We start from the raw sequence: 17,727 nt of genomic DNA on the forward strand, positions 1-17,727 counted from the left end.
ACAACTCCTTAGCTTTTATAATTAAAAAGTTAATTATTGAAAGTTAATTAAGACATTGCCTTAGGAGTTTGCTAATGCCCTCCTAAGGAGTGCCCTTCAGCATATGTTATATATATACTACAATTGATTTCATCTCAGAAAAAGTGATATACATGTATATATATATCAGGGATGGGCATAAATACATTTTCTGAGTATTTAAATATAAATACAAAATACTTTGTTGAAAGAGGTATTTAAATACTCTGCATAAATACTTTTCGACATGAGTATTTAAATACAAGATATAAATACAATATTTAAATACCATAACTACTACCATAAATACTTTGAGGAAAATGTCATCTGGAATTACAGAAATAACGATAATCATAACAAATCAGCAACGAACAATAACATTTATTTGTTAGGTTATTATATTTGTTAGAACAAATGCTTGTATTAAATTTGAGGAAGATGCTTCGTACAACAAGGTATTTGGCTAGTCGCGACGTTGTCCGCAACAACAGTGAAAAACTTGCCATCTAAAATGGTTTGTCGCATCGGCATGGTAGCGCAAACACTCCCTTCTTGCCAAAAGGTCAAATGCAGGGCAACTTTAAGATATGAGTCAGTATATACTGTATCTAGGAGTATTTACAAAGTAGTTTGAAGAATAAATACCCGAAAATTGGTATTTAAGTATAATTATAAATATATTTTTCGAGTCTGTATTTAAGTACAAAATATAAATACATGTATTTATATTTGAAATAGTATTTTAATTACAATGTATTTAAATACTGCCCATCCCTGATATATATATATATAGGAAAAGAAAATTAGCAAGAGCTCTTTAGCTGCACGTATAGCATATGTTTGTAAGTCAAACGTCGCCATGCCAGTACTAGACAGCTGTTTCGGCCTTGTTGGGCCATCATCAGCAGTACGGAGGCAGGCAACGTTTGAGCGGATGGCGTCAGAAGGTCACGTGGCACGTGATGCCTGTGGCATGGCGACGTTTGACTTACAAACATGTATATGTATATATATGTATGTATGTACATGTATATGCATATACGCTACAAAATGGAGGTTCAATCGACCAGGATGTTGAATATAGATAGGGGAAAAAAGACACCAGAGACTGAAGTAGGGAGTGGGGGAAAGTAGGCGGAGCTTCCGCCGAAACCCCCCCCCCCTTAGTTTCCCGACCCTTAGTTTAAATGCCAGCTTAATAAATAACTTTCCCCCACTCCCTACTCCTGTCTCTGGTGTCTTTTCCCCCCTATATATATAATATATATAGGTGCACACGTCTAGTGTCATGTACTTGTTTCTTTAATGGCTTTTTTTCCTCATTATATATATATATATATATATATATATATATATATATTTAAGAATGTGTTCGCATTTAGCTGGAACACCCTGTATGTTTGAAAGAAAAAAAAAACTGGAGAGGTCGACCGGACCCTGCCTGATTCGGCGTGAAATCACCCTCCTCTAGAGTTCGTCTTCTCTATACACGATATACTCTGCCTCATCTTACAGCTCATTCAGGAAACAGAATGAATATGTTGCACACTTGGTCATGAACGTTTCCAGGACAGACACGTGTACTTGTATAACATGTTAACAAACGCGAAGAAACACGGACGGGCAGAGACGGACGTGTTCCTTCGCGTTTGTTACATGTTGCTCAACCAACACACTTTACAACTTCTCGCACTTCTGTGTACTTATGCGTTGCATTGACAAAAATTTACGCGCAACGGGTCGCACAACGATATAAATGTTGCGTGCGGCAAAGTGGTAGCTCCCGAGCAGCACAGTGTAGGAAGTTAAAATATCCACGCTTGAAATTCCACCCTTCAAAATCCGTTTTCTGAACTAAACCGCTTAAAAATACACACCCTCAAAATAAACGCTGCTAAAAAAAAAAAAATGTAATGTTCCGTATGATAGTTTATGGGCGACACGATATTATGATGTCTCTTATTCATGACGAAAAACCCGAGACTGGGAAAAAGGACGAAAAACAGACGACACAACACAAAGTCTCAAACACAGCTAAAGTTTTTAAACTAAAGCTAAACACGTCTGTTTTTCGTCCTTTTTCCCAGTTTCGTCTGTTTTTCGTCCTTTTTCCCAGTCTCGGGTTTTTCGTCATTGATCTTAGCCACCAGCTCGCTTGCTTTTTAACCATTTTATCTTATTCATGTTTGTACTTTTATCAATTACATTTCTTCAAATAACAACTTTGGATTTCGAAATACAGTCAAACTCTTTTATAGCGAACACCTTTTTAACGAAAATACCACTACAGCAAATTTTTTTGCGGTCCCGCTGGAGCCCTATAGGTCCAATAATGGACATCCTTTTTAACGAAAATACCTTTACTGCGAATTTTTTTGGCTGTCCCCTGAGTTTCGTTGTAGAGGAGTTTGACTGTATCTAGTTTAAGAGTGATAAGGACGATGCGCGTATGAATACACGCACACGCACTCTTGACCCTTGAGCAAGCTGAGCAGTGAACAAGGCTTCCGGTGGGGGGAGAAAGTGGCTATGGCGGTAGGGAGAACCGGGGAGAACCTTTCCGGAGGCTGCCCTGGTACAGGAGGAGGGGAGAAAGGGTCACGTGGCTGGCTGACGTCGCTCCACGGAAGACGGTCACGTGACTTTGGCGCGCGAGTTTTGAATGCTTCGGACCCGATCCGAAGGAGTTCCCCTCAGTCTTCGTCTCGTTATCGTCGCACTTAGGGTTGCTACCTGTCCGGATTTCACCCGAACAGTTCGGAAATTCAAGGCTTGAGTTCGGTGTCCGGGTGAAGATGTAATCTGGACATGAAATGTTCCAAAAATTGGCCAAGTCGCAGTAAAGACCTATCGACTTTAGTTTTTAGTTTGCGTCATCGCTGCCAAAGATTGAGCGATAGCTAAAATAAGCAATCAAAGCTACGTAGAGCCACATTAGGATACTGTAGACAACCTCTCATAATAATTAGGACCCAGTGTACCCAGCGCTCAGCATTCAAGTCTCAATAATTTGATACAGTCCCTAACAATCCAGATCATCCAATCCAAGACAGGGGAAAAAATGGAGGGAGACGTGGCAGGGCCTGACACTAATAGCTCTCATAGAACCCATAGTTTGAGAAAGTTCACACAGTACTGGGCACAATGCAAATGCTTGTCTCGCATTTCGGCGTGCCCTGGCTACCATCGACTACTACTGGTTTTCCGCATAACGCCCAGTTATTTGTAGCCTGAAATAAGTAAAGCAATTTTTGCTTAAAAATATATTTCATAGATCGTATTGATTCAAAGTGCTATGGGTGCGTGCATGTGACGTCACATCATAGCTTTATCCGTGCTTTTTCCCTCTTTCTGGTGAACCGGCGAACCCCGCCCATACGCGTGCTTCTTTTCCCTCTTTCTGGTGGACCGGCGCACAAGCTTATATAGTGACTGTAGGCGCACCCTATCGTACCCCACCTATACAAAGCCCACTGTATTGCGCTTCCTACCACACTGTAACAAAATCGAAAGTTAAGTTGCAAAACGAACACGTATATTAGTATATTACTTCGTGATGAGCATCTTATTTCGCTCCTTGCAGCGCACCATAATACATTACAGCGAGATGGAGTGCGTGACAATCCCCCCCCCCCCCGGCGGTGTTCGGTGTAGTCTGGCACTGGATTTTACTCTGTTTGATTGTGCTTGCATCCCAGGTGAAAAATGTCTGCAGTTTCAATTAGTTATGAAACAATTTCCACCTTAAACCATTTCCGTACAAATTAAGTGCTTCAAAGTGGTTTCCAGTAGAAATTGTTTCATAAGTCACTTGTAACTGCTAACATATTTCACCTGGGATGCAGGTGAATGTACACTGTGCATCCTATTATTCATTGCTTGTGTTGATCTGTTGTGCACTACGTCTGAATTCTGTACCATATACACCGATTATTGGGCATATTAGGGGCAAAGCGATCAATTCTATTTAGAGGTCCACAATTTATCATGTATACCGGCCAGCAGCGGCTGTTGCTAACAGTTAAGTGTGCTCAAATTCGTTGACTCACCTTAGAGGCGTCTCCTCTTTGTTTATCTGATGCCGCCAGCTGGCATATCTTCTGATCTTCTACAAGCGATGCCTACACTGGCTTACACCACACGGAACGGCTACTGGGCGTTCAGTACGGGCATTGGTAATAACTAATAAGTGATGAAATGGTACAAAAGCAAGATATAGTTCGAGGAGAAACTCCATATAAAATTATGAAAGATGGAAGTCACTGAAAAGGTTAGCCAGCTGTAGGACTCGAACCCACATCTTTTGGATTACCGGTAATCCACAAGATGTGGGTTTGAGTCCTACAGCTGGCTAACCTTTTCAGTGACTTCCATCTTTCATCATTAATTTCTTAGGCACTTTGAGGCTTTGTATGTATTTGTCCTTTGTCTTCCAGCCTCAGAACATCAATTTCTCATGTCCATATAAAAGCCTGAGTTTGGGCAGTTTGGGTCACTGTCGTCCCATCCTGCTCCGCAAACATGGGCTTTTGTAGTGTATGGCATTCGTAATGTTGGGCTGAGCTCCCCATATTGTCATTCATCCGGAAAACTGAGACCTTCTTGCAACCGAGAAATCCACAGTCTGAAGGCTGTTGCAATAAAAAAATGGCTAGGAAGCAAGCGAGCTGGTGAAGATGATGCATAATGTAAAACCTCGAGACTAGGGAAGACGAAAGGACAGACACGGCACGAAGGCTGATGTTTTTCAGTTTCCCGAAATGGGTTCCACGAGTAGCAAGCGCCGCAAAACATGTAAAGTTTTCCACTACTCAAATGGTTTTACGTTTTACTGCGAGTATTATTCTCCAGGGATTACAGCATGAGAGCTCCTCCGGATCGGGTGGGAAGCGTTCAAAACTAGCGCGCCGAAGTCACGTGACTGAGAGGGCGACGTCAGTGAACCACGTGATCCTCTCCTCCTGTTAGAGGTGTGCGCCGTGGGCATTTTTTTTTTTTTTTTTTCGGCGGCGGCGTAGAGCACGTTGAAGGCCCGGCGGCAGCGGCGTCACGCCGATGCTGTCATATCGGCGTGGGCTGTCAATATCTTCTCTTCTTCAACGGGGATGCACGAACACCTCAGAGCGGGGGTATTTTCTCCATCATAGACACCGCGACGGTGGCAGTATTTACTGTACCTTGCACCAAACAAGTGCGTCAGCACTGGGTAATATTATGAAAGAAAACCGAACACACAAAGGAACATTAGGAGAAGTAAATCACTTCAAGAAGGTCCCTGCCCAAGAACTTTGACTGGGCGCGTTAAGTGCGCGTTAAGCGCTGGAGAAAACAACATAGCTAGATAATCAGAACGACGAGCCATCCCTTTAATGGCAACTACACGTAACAGTTATAGCGAGTGCTGAACGTTCACAGGACGCGTGAAAGCTCTGTCCACTGATCCAGTGGCTCTTTTTGGGAAACCATATAAATATGCGAACGTTAGCAAACGATATGACATAAGGCGCGCCCACAACGTCATTGAACAGTATTTTTGCAGAGGTTGTAGTTATCATGAATAAATACTGTAAAATCAGCTAATTTCGCAGCCCTAAATTTTCGCGAATCGAGTAGGGATATATTCGCAACAAATTTCGCGCGCTCCACGAGTTCCTCGAATTTTACCGATTCGCAAAATTCGCGAAAATTAAGGTCTCGCGAAATTAAAGGGTTTTACAGTATAAACTTGCCCAGAACGAGTGGGTTGAGTCTGCCATGCTTCGCGCGCATTATAAGCCCCGCAATTCCGCGATGGAAAACACTCTCTCTGACTGGGTGCTTTTCGCCGGCACACACAAAATGCACTATTTGCTACGTACTTTTCGAGCGCAGAAAGAGCGACGGGCAATCCACGTGAGAGGACCAAATGCTTTGGAGCGATTGAGCTATTGGTGTAGGCGCTAATCTGTTGGCCAGATAGATCGCTTTCCAACCCACATAAGGCGAAGCTCGCGTCATTTCTGCGCTCGGAAATTGCGTACTTCTTGTTTCGGCCCATTTGCATAGCGACATTCAGCGTCGGATATTTCAACACACGTGCGCGTTTAAGAATTTCTTAAACATGGAATGGCTCCTTTCAACAATTAATATCTTCCGTTCTGCTATCCCGTTTTTACGCGAAATCCCTTAATTAAAAAATTAATGAATTTGAGGTAATTAATGATCTTATAGTTACATACTTTCTTCGAGATAATATTCGCCTGACCAACTCAAAAGCGGCATCTATTTCGTTCCGTTATTTTTTAAACAAAACTTCTGTGACGAATAAAAACAAAACACCCTGTATATGTATAATGACCAGTGCTATGGTGTTGGTGGATGACCGGCAAACAACATGCAAGAACTGAATGACAAGTTTTCCTGGAGTTGAGGGTCAACTATGAAACGAAACTCTAAAGCATAAACAGCATATCAGGAGGTGAAATTGTTACTGCTAAAAACACCAAAAATGAAGCCTGGAACCTATGATGAAAGAAAAACAAACAAAATATTAGGTATGGGAGATATTCGTTTATAGAAAGTGGATCAAAATGGGCACATTACACAGCCGCGCCGACAGTTTTGGTACGGCGGCGACGGCGAGGCCCCGACCTCCGGCGGCGGCGCTTCGGAGCGGCGGCGCACATCTCTCCCTCTTGTACCAAGGCTGCGTTCCAATACCTCGCGCCCGCGAAGCCGCCTGACTAGGCAGCTGAGTATACCCCTTTGCTTGTCACTATTGGAACAGGCTTGCCTAGCCGAGGCGCCTGTGGCGCCATCTCATTGCTCACGCAAGAAATGCGTACGGCGCAAGCGCAGCGGGACTCTAATGCGCTAAGTTTGTAGGACATCGTGTATAATCCACGAAGAAGACCGAGAGACACGGACACGTGCATAAACTGTCACCTTCACAACTAAACATGTGTTGCAACTCTCTACGCAGTTTTAAAAAACATACCACTATGTGCAACTTTTAAAGCCAGCAGAAACAGCAGGCACGCTGGTACCGTCAACGCGCGTCTTCATCCCGACTGTCAGATGGTCAGGCGTATAACTAGACTGCATCGATGCGCACTAGGCGGTAGCCGACTGAATAGCGGACTTGGCGAGATTTGGAACGAGACTTAACATGGCGGCACTTCTGGTTAAACTGCTAGGCTACTGTAGCTAGGCAGTCGACTAAACGGGGTATTGGAACGCAGCCCAAGACAGCCTCCGAAAAGGTTCTTCCATGGCGGATTGCGCGGCGACGGTGATTCGCAGTGGTTGTTTATGCCAGCTATCTGTTACACGTGGCAGGATTTAAAGGAGCATGGAAATGATCGGAATAAAATATGACGGAAGAAGTAGAAATTACGATTCTGAGCCCTGTGATACATAATCGCCATGATAATCGCACAAAACGTTTGAGCGTAGCGCGCAATGCTGGCGCGCGAGGGAGCTTTGAATCTCGCGGAAGAAATGCCCCCTCACTTGGCTGCCAGCCGCTGACGTCATCTGGCCGCGCCGTCTTTTTCTTTCTTTTCTGAGATTTCTCCGGCATCGCGGCGCCGGCAAGCCGACCGAACAGGAAGCGTTTTTGTTCATCGGACGTCGTGGAAAGGACAGGTGATGAACTGAACACTCTTTAGGCGACACGTCTGCTCTCCTTGACGAAACGTTTTAAGGAGTTGGAGCCTAAGCTCCGCCAGCTCTGATTTCGCCACACGAATGTACCGGAGGCTGGTGATGCTCCTAAGTGTGAACGAACATTCGGATTGAAATATAGTGCTTCTTGGTTACAAATGCATAGTCATGAAGACGCGGCGCAGTGACCAGTGTTTTCATTTGAAGAGGTCGTCGACCATCATGACTTCTCCGTGTTGTGGTCAACACTATGGGCTCTGAACCGCATGGACACTGGCATCTCCGAGGCGAAAGAGCGGACCGATGAATGCATAGCTGTAACATTGCGCTTACCATATCTTACTGATACCAGGGGCGCAACGTCTCCACAAGCACAACAACATGGATACCAAAATAAAGTCAGTAGAGTTCATGTGCTATCGGTCTGTGGGAAACCCCAAAACACATGGCCAAATAAGCGTTTTCTTTTTTGAATGGTCATACGCAGCATACAACAACGTCACATGGAATAAATATCCATCTGACAGGAATGTATCTAGTCGTATCATATATATGCTGCACACACAGGCACAATACTGTTCACTAATTAACGACACCTCAGCACATTCGGAACAGAAACCCCAACCGCGTACGACCACCTCAATCCGGGCCGTCACGGCAACACAGAGGCCTAGCCACACCTTTTACACTGCCCGCAGTCTTGTTTTATGCTAAACGCACGAGACAAATCATGTAAGAACGCAAGTGAATGTCAAACACAAATAAATAGCACAGCGTCTCAGTCGGTTAGTCGCCACGATTCCGGAGCTAGCGGACGATTCTGGCGGGGAGCGGACGCTTCCGGCAGCCAATGAAGTGCTCGGCCGCCTGACGTCACCCCACGCCAGACTCGGCTTGGGGAGACTGTCACCGCGGAGCGCATTCTTGCAAACTAATTTTCTCAGGAAAGTCGCGCTTTTCGAAGGAAATATTTTGCGTGACAGTTTATGAAGGTAGTATCCCTAGTATAGCACAAAACGTTTTGTAAACGTCGAGGAAAGGTCTAGCCACAACCACATTTTCATCTAGGAGACGTCTTCAATCTGATCTACATAACATCTTCTATCCCAGGATAAGTTGACGCTTTCCTGGGTTTTGAAGATGTGTTTGTGGCCGTCTTGAAGACGTTCAAAAAACGTCTAAAAACACATATTTGAATGTGAGGAAATTAGGCCTCGTGGATATCCACCGTGTACAATTTTGCGGATATCTGCCTCTTTTTTTCATTTTTCAACCTCAGTCACCGTCACCACACGTTCCATTTTCTGTTTCTCTAAGCAGAACTGCAAGCAACACTGCCACGTGACCTTTCGGCCAAAATCGAAGACGCAGTTCACCACCCTAGTAGCACAAAACGTTTTGTAAACGTACAGGAAAGGTCTAGCCACAACCATATTTTCATCTAGGAGACGTCTTCAATCTGATCTACATAACGTTTTCTACCCCCGGATAAGTTGACGCTTTCCCGAGTCTTGAAGACGTGTTGGTGGCCGTCTTGAAGACGTTCAAAAAATGTTTAGAACACTAATTTGAATGTGAGAAAATTCATCACCGTAGATATCCACCGGGTACAGTTTTCCGGAGATCTGCCTCCTTTTTTATTTTTCAACCTCAGCCACCGTCACCATACGTTCCATTTTCTGTTTCTTCAAGCAGAACTGCAAGCAACACTGCCACGTGGCGTTTCAGCGAAAATCGAAGACGCGGTTCCCAAAGGTGGACCGCGTTAGCAGAGGTGCTCCTACCGTAAGAACAGCAGGCTTTCTCCACGGCGTTACACGTGGGGGAACCAGAGCGTAGAGGTGGTCTAGTCCCTTGCAACGGGAAAACAGATACTATACATTGCTCGTCTTAGAAACTCCCGTAAACTCGATAGCCGTGCTCGCCTTTGAGTCGAAGTGGAGGGTGAGGTGTCTAAGTTTATTTCAGTTACGCACAGAAACAACACTGAAGTGGGAAATTTCTGGGAGTATTAACTCACCGTCAACTCAACGCCTGTGTTTCCTACTGCTTTTTGGTTTGAGACAGTCAGTAGGTCCACCGAAAGTAAACTTATTCAGTGTACACAAATCGTCCTCGTCTAAGATACGTCTTGAACACAGATGGCGAAGACGTATTATAAATGGAAAGTTGGTACGTCTTGCAAACGTGAACTGAAGATATTTACAGGATGTCTTCCTTAAGGATACCTCTTCAACAGAGATGTCGAAGACGTATTATAAACGGAAACTCGGTACTTGCAAACGTGAACGGAAGACGTTTACGGGAGGTCTTCCTTTAGGATATCTCTTCAACAGAGATGCCGAAGACTTATTATAAACGTTAAATCGGCGCGTCTTATAAACGTACTATAAATTACGGCTTCTAGACGTCGCGTTGACGTCCTGATCGTCTTCTATCCTAATTTGACCAAATAAAGACGTTTCTGCGACGTTTTGTGCTTCTAGGGCAGGGTGGACCGCGTTAGCAGAGGTGCTCCCACCATAAGAACAGCAGGCTCCGTCCACGGCGTTACACGTAGGGGAACCATAGCGTAGAGGTGACCCATAGACCATGGTCTATTCCCATGCAAAGGAAAAACAGCCCAGTAAACCAGAAATATCCCAGGTACGTCCCACAAAGGTCGCACACGTCGCATATGCCCGCCACGTCTATGCGACGTTACCTGTACGTCCAGAATGTGACTTTCAAAAATATCTTACTTTCTCTATATCCCTGGGACATCTCATAGATGTAAAAAGAAAGGAGCAAGCGCGCGTTATTTTTCGGAGACATCTAGAGCACGTGACCCCAAGTGGCATGACGTAAGCAAGAAGGAAAATTTTTGGGTTTATTACCTTATTTACCAAATAATCACATTATACACGGTAGCTTGAGTTAAACACACGGTATTTGCCAAGATGGGGTGTCAGGAACGTTCACAAGTATACGCTGACGTCGTTTGCAGACTCACAAGCTAACTGCAAAGACGTTGTCACCGTTGCAAATATCATACGCCACGCTACACTTGATGAACGTACTCCAACAATTTGAATTTCAGTATATGCTCGTTCTGGTATCTCTTGAAATATGCGTACGCGGTGGAGGGGCCAAAAAGGGAGCCTGCGTCTTATATGGTGAAAGGCGAAAGCACATTTATTAACGCGCGGTCTGCATTCGTCTTGGAATAGGGCCGAAAGTCTCTGGGCTGCCATTTACCACACTACAATACGCTTATGGTGCCAAAAACCTAGCCATAATGTAGCCTTGAAATAAAACATTGTTACATACCTTATGATAATGTGTGGCACCCCACTGCATAGTATATAGCACATTTCTGAAAGAACACATTTATAGCAATATGCACAGATTTGAGAACATCCTGTGAATATCCAAATATCCCGAAGTTGACGTCCGTGGAATGTGGAAAAAGTGGGACAAACCATAATCGCCAGGATGTACATGCGACGTCTACGGGCTCTCTGCGATGATCCATGGGATATCCAAACATCCAATTTGGGATATCAGGTGGACATCTCCTAGACGTCTATGGTTTACTGGGAGATACTTTTATTGCTCGTCTTAGGAACTCCCGCAAACTCGATAGTCGTTCTCGCCTCTGAGTCAAAATGGGGGGTGAGGTGTCTAAGTGTATTTCAATTACGCACACAAACAACACTGAATTGGGAAATTTCTGGGAGTATTAGCTCACCGTCAACTCAACGCCTGTGTTTCCTATACTGCTTTTGATTTGAGACAGTCAGTAGGTCCACCGAAAGTAAACTTACTCAGTGCACACAAATCGTCCTCGTCTAAGATACGTCTTGAACACAGATGGCGAAGACGTATTATAAATGGAAAGTTGGTACGTCTTGCAAACGTGAACTGAAGATATTTACAGGATGTCTTCCTTAAGGATACCTCTTCAACAGAGATGGCGAAGACGTATTATAAATGAAAACTCGGTACGTCTTGCAAACGTGAACGGAAGACGTTTACAGGTCTTCCTTTAGGATATCTCTTCAACAGAGATGGCGAAGACGTATTATAAACTTTAAATCGGCGCGTCCTATAAACATACTATAAATTACGGCTTCTAGACGTCGCGTTGACGTCCTGATCGTCTTCTATCCTAATTTGACCAAATAAAGACATTTCTGCGACGTTTTGTGCTACTAGGGATGTTCATATCAAGCGGTGAAAGAATATATGTTCCAAATGATTTCCATGCTCCTTTAAAGTGGCGGCAATGTGAGTTGAGGCTAGGAGACAGCGCTTCGAATCCGACTCTTTACGGCTGCCTCCGCAGTTTTGTAGTGCAAAAGGGGTCCCTAGTAGCAAACGACTTGTAAACGTCTAATAAAAGTGTTGGCAAGACTGCTTTTTCGTTTGAAAGACGTCTTCTATCTTGTCTCCATCACGTCTTCTAGCTTTGGTTAAGTTCACGTCTATTGAAGTCTTGCAGACGTTTATTATATGTTTAAAAACATTTAACGAGACTTCAAGACGTTTATTATGTGTTTAAAAAACATTTAACGAGTCTTGAAGACGTTTATTATATGCTTAAAAAACATCCCTAGTAGCACAAAACGTCGCGGAAACGTCTTTATTTGGTCAAATTAGGGTAGAAGACGATAAGGACGTCAACGCGACGTCTAGAAGCCGTAATTTATAGCATGTTTATAAGACGCGCCGATTTAACGTTTATAATACGTCTTCGGCATCTCCGTTGAAGAGATATCCTAAAGGAAGACCTCCCGTAAAGGTCTTCCGTTCACGTTTGCAAGAAGTACCGAGTTTCCGTTTATAATACGTCTTCGCCAACTGTGTTCAAGACGTATCTTAGACGAGGACGATTTGTGTGCACTGAATAAGTTTACTTTCGGTGGACCTACCGACTGTCTCAAACCAAAAGCAGTAGGAAACACAGGCGTTGAGTTGACGGTGAGTTAATACTCTCAGAAATTTCCCACTTCAGTGTTGTTTGTGTGCGTAATTGAAATAAACTTAGACACCTCACCCTCCATTTTGACTCAGAGGCGAGCACGGCTGTCGAGTTTACGGGAGTTTCTAAGACGAGCAATGTATAGTATCTGTTTTCCCTTTGCAAGGGAATAAACCACCTCTACGCTCTGGTTCCCCTAGGCGTGTAACGCCGTGGAGGAAGCCTGCTGTTCTTACGGTGGGAGGACCTCTGCTAACGCGGTCCACCTTGGTGAACCGCGCGTCTTCGATTTTGGCCAAAATGCCACGTGGCAGTGCTGCTTGCACCCTAGTAGCACAGATCGTTTTGTAAACGTCGACGAAAGGTCTAGCCACAACCACATTTTCATCTTGGAGACGTCTTCAATCTGATCTACATAACGTCTTCTACCCCCGGATAAGTTTACGCTTTCCCGAGTCTTGAAGACGTGTTTGTGGCCGTCTTGAAGACGTTCAAAAAATGTTTAGAACACTAATTGGAATGTGAGAAAATTCAGCCCTGTGGATATCCACCGGGTACAGTTTTCCGGAGATCTGCCCCTTTTTTCATTTATCAACCTCAGTCACCGTCACCGTACGTTCCATTTTCTGTTTCTCCAAGTAGAACAGCAAGCAGCACTGCCACGTGGCATTTTGGCCAAAATCGAAGACGCGGTTCACCGCGGTGGACCGCGATTAGCAGAGGTCCTCCCACCGTAAGAACAGCAGGCTCCCTCCACGGCGTTACACGTAGGGGAACCAGAGCGTGGAGGTGGTCTATTCCCTTGCAAAGGGAAAACAGATACTATACATTGCTCGTCTTAAAAACTCCCGTAAACACGATAGCCGTGCTCGCCTCTGAGTCAAAATGGAGGGTGAAGTGTCTAAGTTTATTTCAATTACGCACACAAACAACACTGAAGTGGGAAATTTCTGGGAGTATTAACTCACCGTCAACTCAACGCCTGTGTTTCCTACTGCTTTTGGTTTGAGACAGTCAGTAGGTCCACCGAAAGTAAACTTATTCAGTGCACACAAATCGTCCTCGTCTAAGATACGTCTTGAACACAGTTGGCGAAGACGTATTATAAACGGAAACTCGGTACTTCTTGCAAACGTGAACGGAAGACGTTTACGGGAGGTCTTCCTTTAGGATATCTCTTCAACAGAGACGCCGAAGACGTATTATAAACGTTAAATCGGCGCGTCTTATAAACATACTATAAATTACGGCTTCTAGACGTCGCGTTGACGTCCTGATCGTCTTCTACCCTAATTTGACCAAATAAAGACGTTTCCGCGACGTTTTGTGCTACTAGGGCAGTTATGCTTGGAGAAACAGAAAATGGAACGTGTGGTGACGGTGACTGAGATTGAAAAATGAAAAAAAAAAAAAAAAAAAAAAGGCAGATCTCCGGAAAACTGTACCCGGTGGATATCCACAGGGCTGAATTTTCTCACATTCAAATTAGTGTTCTAAACATTTTTTGAACGTCTTCAAGACGGCCACAAACACGTCTTCAAGACTCGGGAAAGCGTCAACTTATCCGGGGATAGAAGACGTTATGTAGATCAGATTGAAGACGTCTCCTAGATGAAAATGTGGTTGTGGCTAGACCTTTCCTCGACGTTTACAAAACGTTTTGTGCTACTAGGGATTTCAAGAATCTTGAAGACGTTTGTTGTACATTTATAATACATCTCTTGTGGCTGTCTTGTATATGTTTACTGTATTTGCATAAGACGTCTGTTGTGGGAGTCCTGAAGACATCTGTTATACGTATAAAAAATATCTGTAGTTGTAGTCTTGAAGATGTGTCGTACGTTTACAAAACGTCTGTTGCGGGTGTCTAGAAGGCGTCTGTCTTACGTTCTTACGTTTAGAAAACATCTGTTGTGGGTGTCTTGAAGATGTTTATTACATGCTTAAAAACGGCAGATATTTACAGCAGGTGTTTAGGATACCTCTTTAACAGAACGATGGCGAAAACGTATTATAAAAGAGAAAAACTGTACATCTGCATACGTAAATGAACGACATTTACAGGAGGTTTTCCTTTAGCATACGTCTTTAACAGAAAAGACGGAGACGTATTATAAACGGAAAATCGGTACGTCTTTCAAACGTAAACGGACGACGTTTGCAGGAAGCTTTTCTTTAGCATACGTCTTAAACACAAACGGTGAAGACGTATTATAAACGGAAAATCGGTACGTCTTTCAAACGTAAACGGACGACGTTTGCAGGAAGCTTTTCTTTAGCATACGTCTTAAACACAAACGGTGAAGACGTATTATCAACGGAAAATCTGTGCGTCTTGCAAACGTAAACGGACGACGTGTACAGGTGGTTTTTATATTAGCACACGTCTTTAACAGAGACGTCGAAGACATACTATGAACAGAAAAACGATGCGCCTTGCAAACGTAAAGCGACGACGTTTACAGGTTTTTCTTGAACAAATATGTCTTGACGTCTTTAACAGAGATGACGAAGACGTATTATAAACGGAAAATATGTGTGTCTTGCAAACGTAAATGGACGACGTTTACGACAGGTTTTTATTTAGCACACATCTTTAACATGGCGGAGACGTATAATAAACGGAGAAAACGATGCGTCTCGCAAGCGTAAATGAACGACGTTTACAGGAGGTTTTCACAGGAAGTATAGGAGGTCTTTCACAGAGATGCCGAAATAAACGGAAAATTGGTACGTCTTAAAAACGTTTCCTAAACTGCGCCTACTTGACGTCGCGTTGACGTCCTGATCGTCTTCTATCCCAATTTAACCAAACAAAGACGTTTTTGCGACCTTTTGTGCTACTAGAGATGTGATTGGCTATCTCATCTGAGTGAGGCCTTCCTTTTCTTTTTTACGGTTGTATTTGACGCCGTGCGTCTGACACAGAGCAGTCGACCGGTCCCCTTGCTCCCTCGCGCTGTGGCAGACGATTCTCGGCACCCAATAAAAGCGCTCGCATAATCTGACGTCACAGCAAGCCAGGACGAACAGGGAGAGATCGCCGCTCGGTGCGTGCAATCGAAGATGCGCCCTTCTTGAAGGAAATATTTTATGCGACAGTTGCTGACGGCAGTATGAACACATCGTGGTAAAAAATATACGTTCTAGGTGCACTCCATGCGGCAGCAGCCATCATCGCGGAACCATTTTGGCAGTTCACAAGAGTCGTCGCCGGAAGCGCACCCTGTCCGACTATCGGGAGCACGACGTGATCGGGAGTAATGTTACGCGGCGCTGTGATCCCACTCTGGCACGTGGGAACGTATCTTTTCGTCCTTGCATTATACAGGACATTTTTTAAATCCTTTACAGATTTTTATAGAAATAGCTATGAGAGCGGCAAGGATGTCCTTTTTACAGTTGGGTTATACTGCAGGCAGTCGTCCTCTCGAAGAGAGTATGAAGCTACTAGGTGATTAATTACCTAAAATTCATTAACTCTCTTTAAAGGGAATTTTGGGCGAAAGTGAGATAGCAGAATGGGAGACAATTCTGGTTGAAAGCCATTCTATTTTAAAATAATTCTGACACGCGCACGTGCATTGAAATATAAATCGACGAATGTTATGCAAACCAGCCGAAACCGGAAGCGCAGGGAGCACAGTGCTCATTCCGAGGTACGTTCAGAGGTACGTTCTTTGGAACGATGTAGATGATTGGAGTAAACGCTCATTCGCTGGGCAGATCAACCGCTTTGCAGCTCAGATAAGCCTCCGTCGGCTCAGGTGATGCGCTCCTGAGGCACGCGGTTTTGGTTTTGGCTCATTTGCATAGCGGAATTCGAGGATGGATATTTCACGGCACGCGCTTGTTTCAGGATTTTTAAACTATAGAATGACTTTCAACGAGGACTGTCTCCCGTTCGGCTGTATCGCTTTTGCTCGAAATTCCCTAATTAAGGAGTTCATGAATTTTAGCTAATCAGTCATCTTGCAGTTAGACACTACCTTCAAGAGGTCGTCCGCCAGGTCGTATAACTCAACTGCAAGACATCTAGGTTGCTGTCATAGCTTTGTTAAGCAATCTCTCTAAAGGATAAAAAACCAAAAGCAAAGCCCTGTATTCCTCTATACATGCTCAAAATTCAATGAATGGTGACGATACACAGCACAAATCAGTTCCCTCTCGATACCATTTTAATGCAATAACCCTGTCATTCAAGTACACAATTTCCTTAGAAATCAACTCTAAACTTAACACGTAATATATCTACATTTTGTGCAACAACAAATCAGAAACTCACGTAGAAACAAAGTTAAAAGTATGCCCGCAGAGCTATAGTGAGTGTCATTTTAAATTCTATGAAGGAAAGATAAAATACGTGAGTATCTAATAAAGAAACAGAAATAGCTAAGAGATGCTAGACATAATGGAACAAGACAGCTGGAACCCATCAAATACCCAAGTACAGTCTGGATTATATTTACATTTATACACTAAAATATTTACAATGCCTCGCCTACTTCATACACACATTCAAGCTACATTCACATAGTTTCTTCCTTGAAAATAGGGAACCAATATGATAAAACTCACTACATTATTCTGCTACCGGTATCACTTTCTCACAAACCGCTCTGGGAAACGAAATTTCATAGATGGTAAACATGCCTCAGCCGCGCTTGTTTTAACAAAGGGTGTAGAATAGTGTCATACATCTTAAACATAGGTTCACAATAAAAGTGGAAAGAATGAACACCAGAGTAAAAAGCAACACTAACTCATCAAGCGCTTCAGTATGTATACTGCTGAAACACATTAGGCTTGGCAACACTCAGCACTCAAGTGTCTGGAATGGTGCTATTGTATGCACGCACACACACACACGCAGTTGAGCTATTTTCAAGGTTCTGGCAAATGCTAACTCCACGACTTGTTGTATCCTTTCCAGTCAGCTGGTGGAGCGATGTAGACCCTCCTACCATGATACATTATTGACACAACACCACGATAGCCAGTCCTCGGTACACCAGACTAGAAGGGACAGAACAGAGACCATTGTATAAGCGTGAACTTTCCAAACATCTCGCTTTTCTGCAAAAAATTGTGGCATTAACAAC

The 17,727-nt window shown here is 43.8% G+C and overlaps 2 protein-coding genes across 4 annotated transcripts in view; both read right to left on the reverse strand.

The window, feature by feature from the left end:
* The window catches only part of LOC135385913 (dymeclin-like), a 125,458-nt gene that overhangs the window by 48,800 nt on the left and 58,931 nt on the right, over positions 1–17,727 (reverse strand). The gene's annotated exons all lie outside the window — the stretch shown is intronic.
* The window catches only part of LOC135385912 (alpha-1,3-mannosyl-glycoprotein 2-beta-N-acetylglucosaminyltransferase-like), a 36,993-nt gene continuing 36,047 nt past the window's right edge, over positions 16,782–17,727 (reverse strand). For both annotated transcript variants that reach the window (XM_064615534.1, XM_064615533.1), the window contains exon 12: positions 16,782–17,641. In XM_064615534.1, the coding sequence (XP_064471604.1) occupies positions 17,528–17,641 (114 nt within the window). In that variant the 3' untranslated portion in view covers positions 16,782–17,527. The remainder of the gene's footprint in view (positions 17,642–17,727) is intronic.

The sequence above is a fragment of the Ornithodoros turicata genome, chromosome 2, assembly GCF_037126465.1.
Source record: "Ornithodoros turicata isolate Travis chromosome 2, ASM3712646v1, whole genome shotgun sequence".
Lineage (NCBI taxonomy): Eukaryota > Metazoa > Arthropoda > Arachnida > Ixodida > Argasidae > Ornithodoros > Ornithodoros turicata.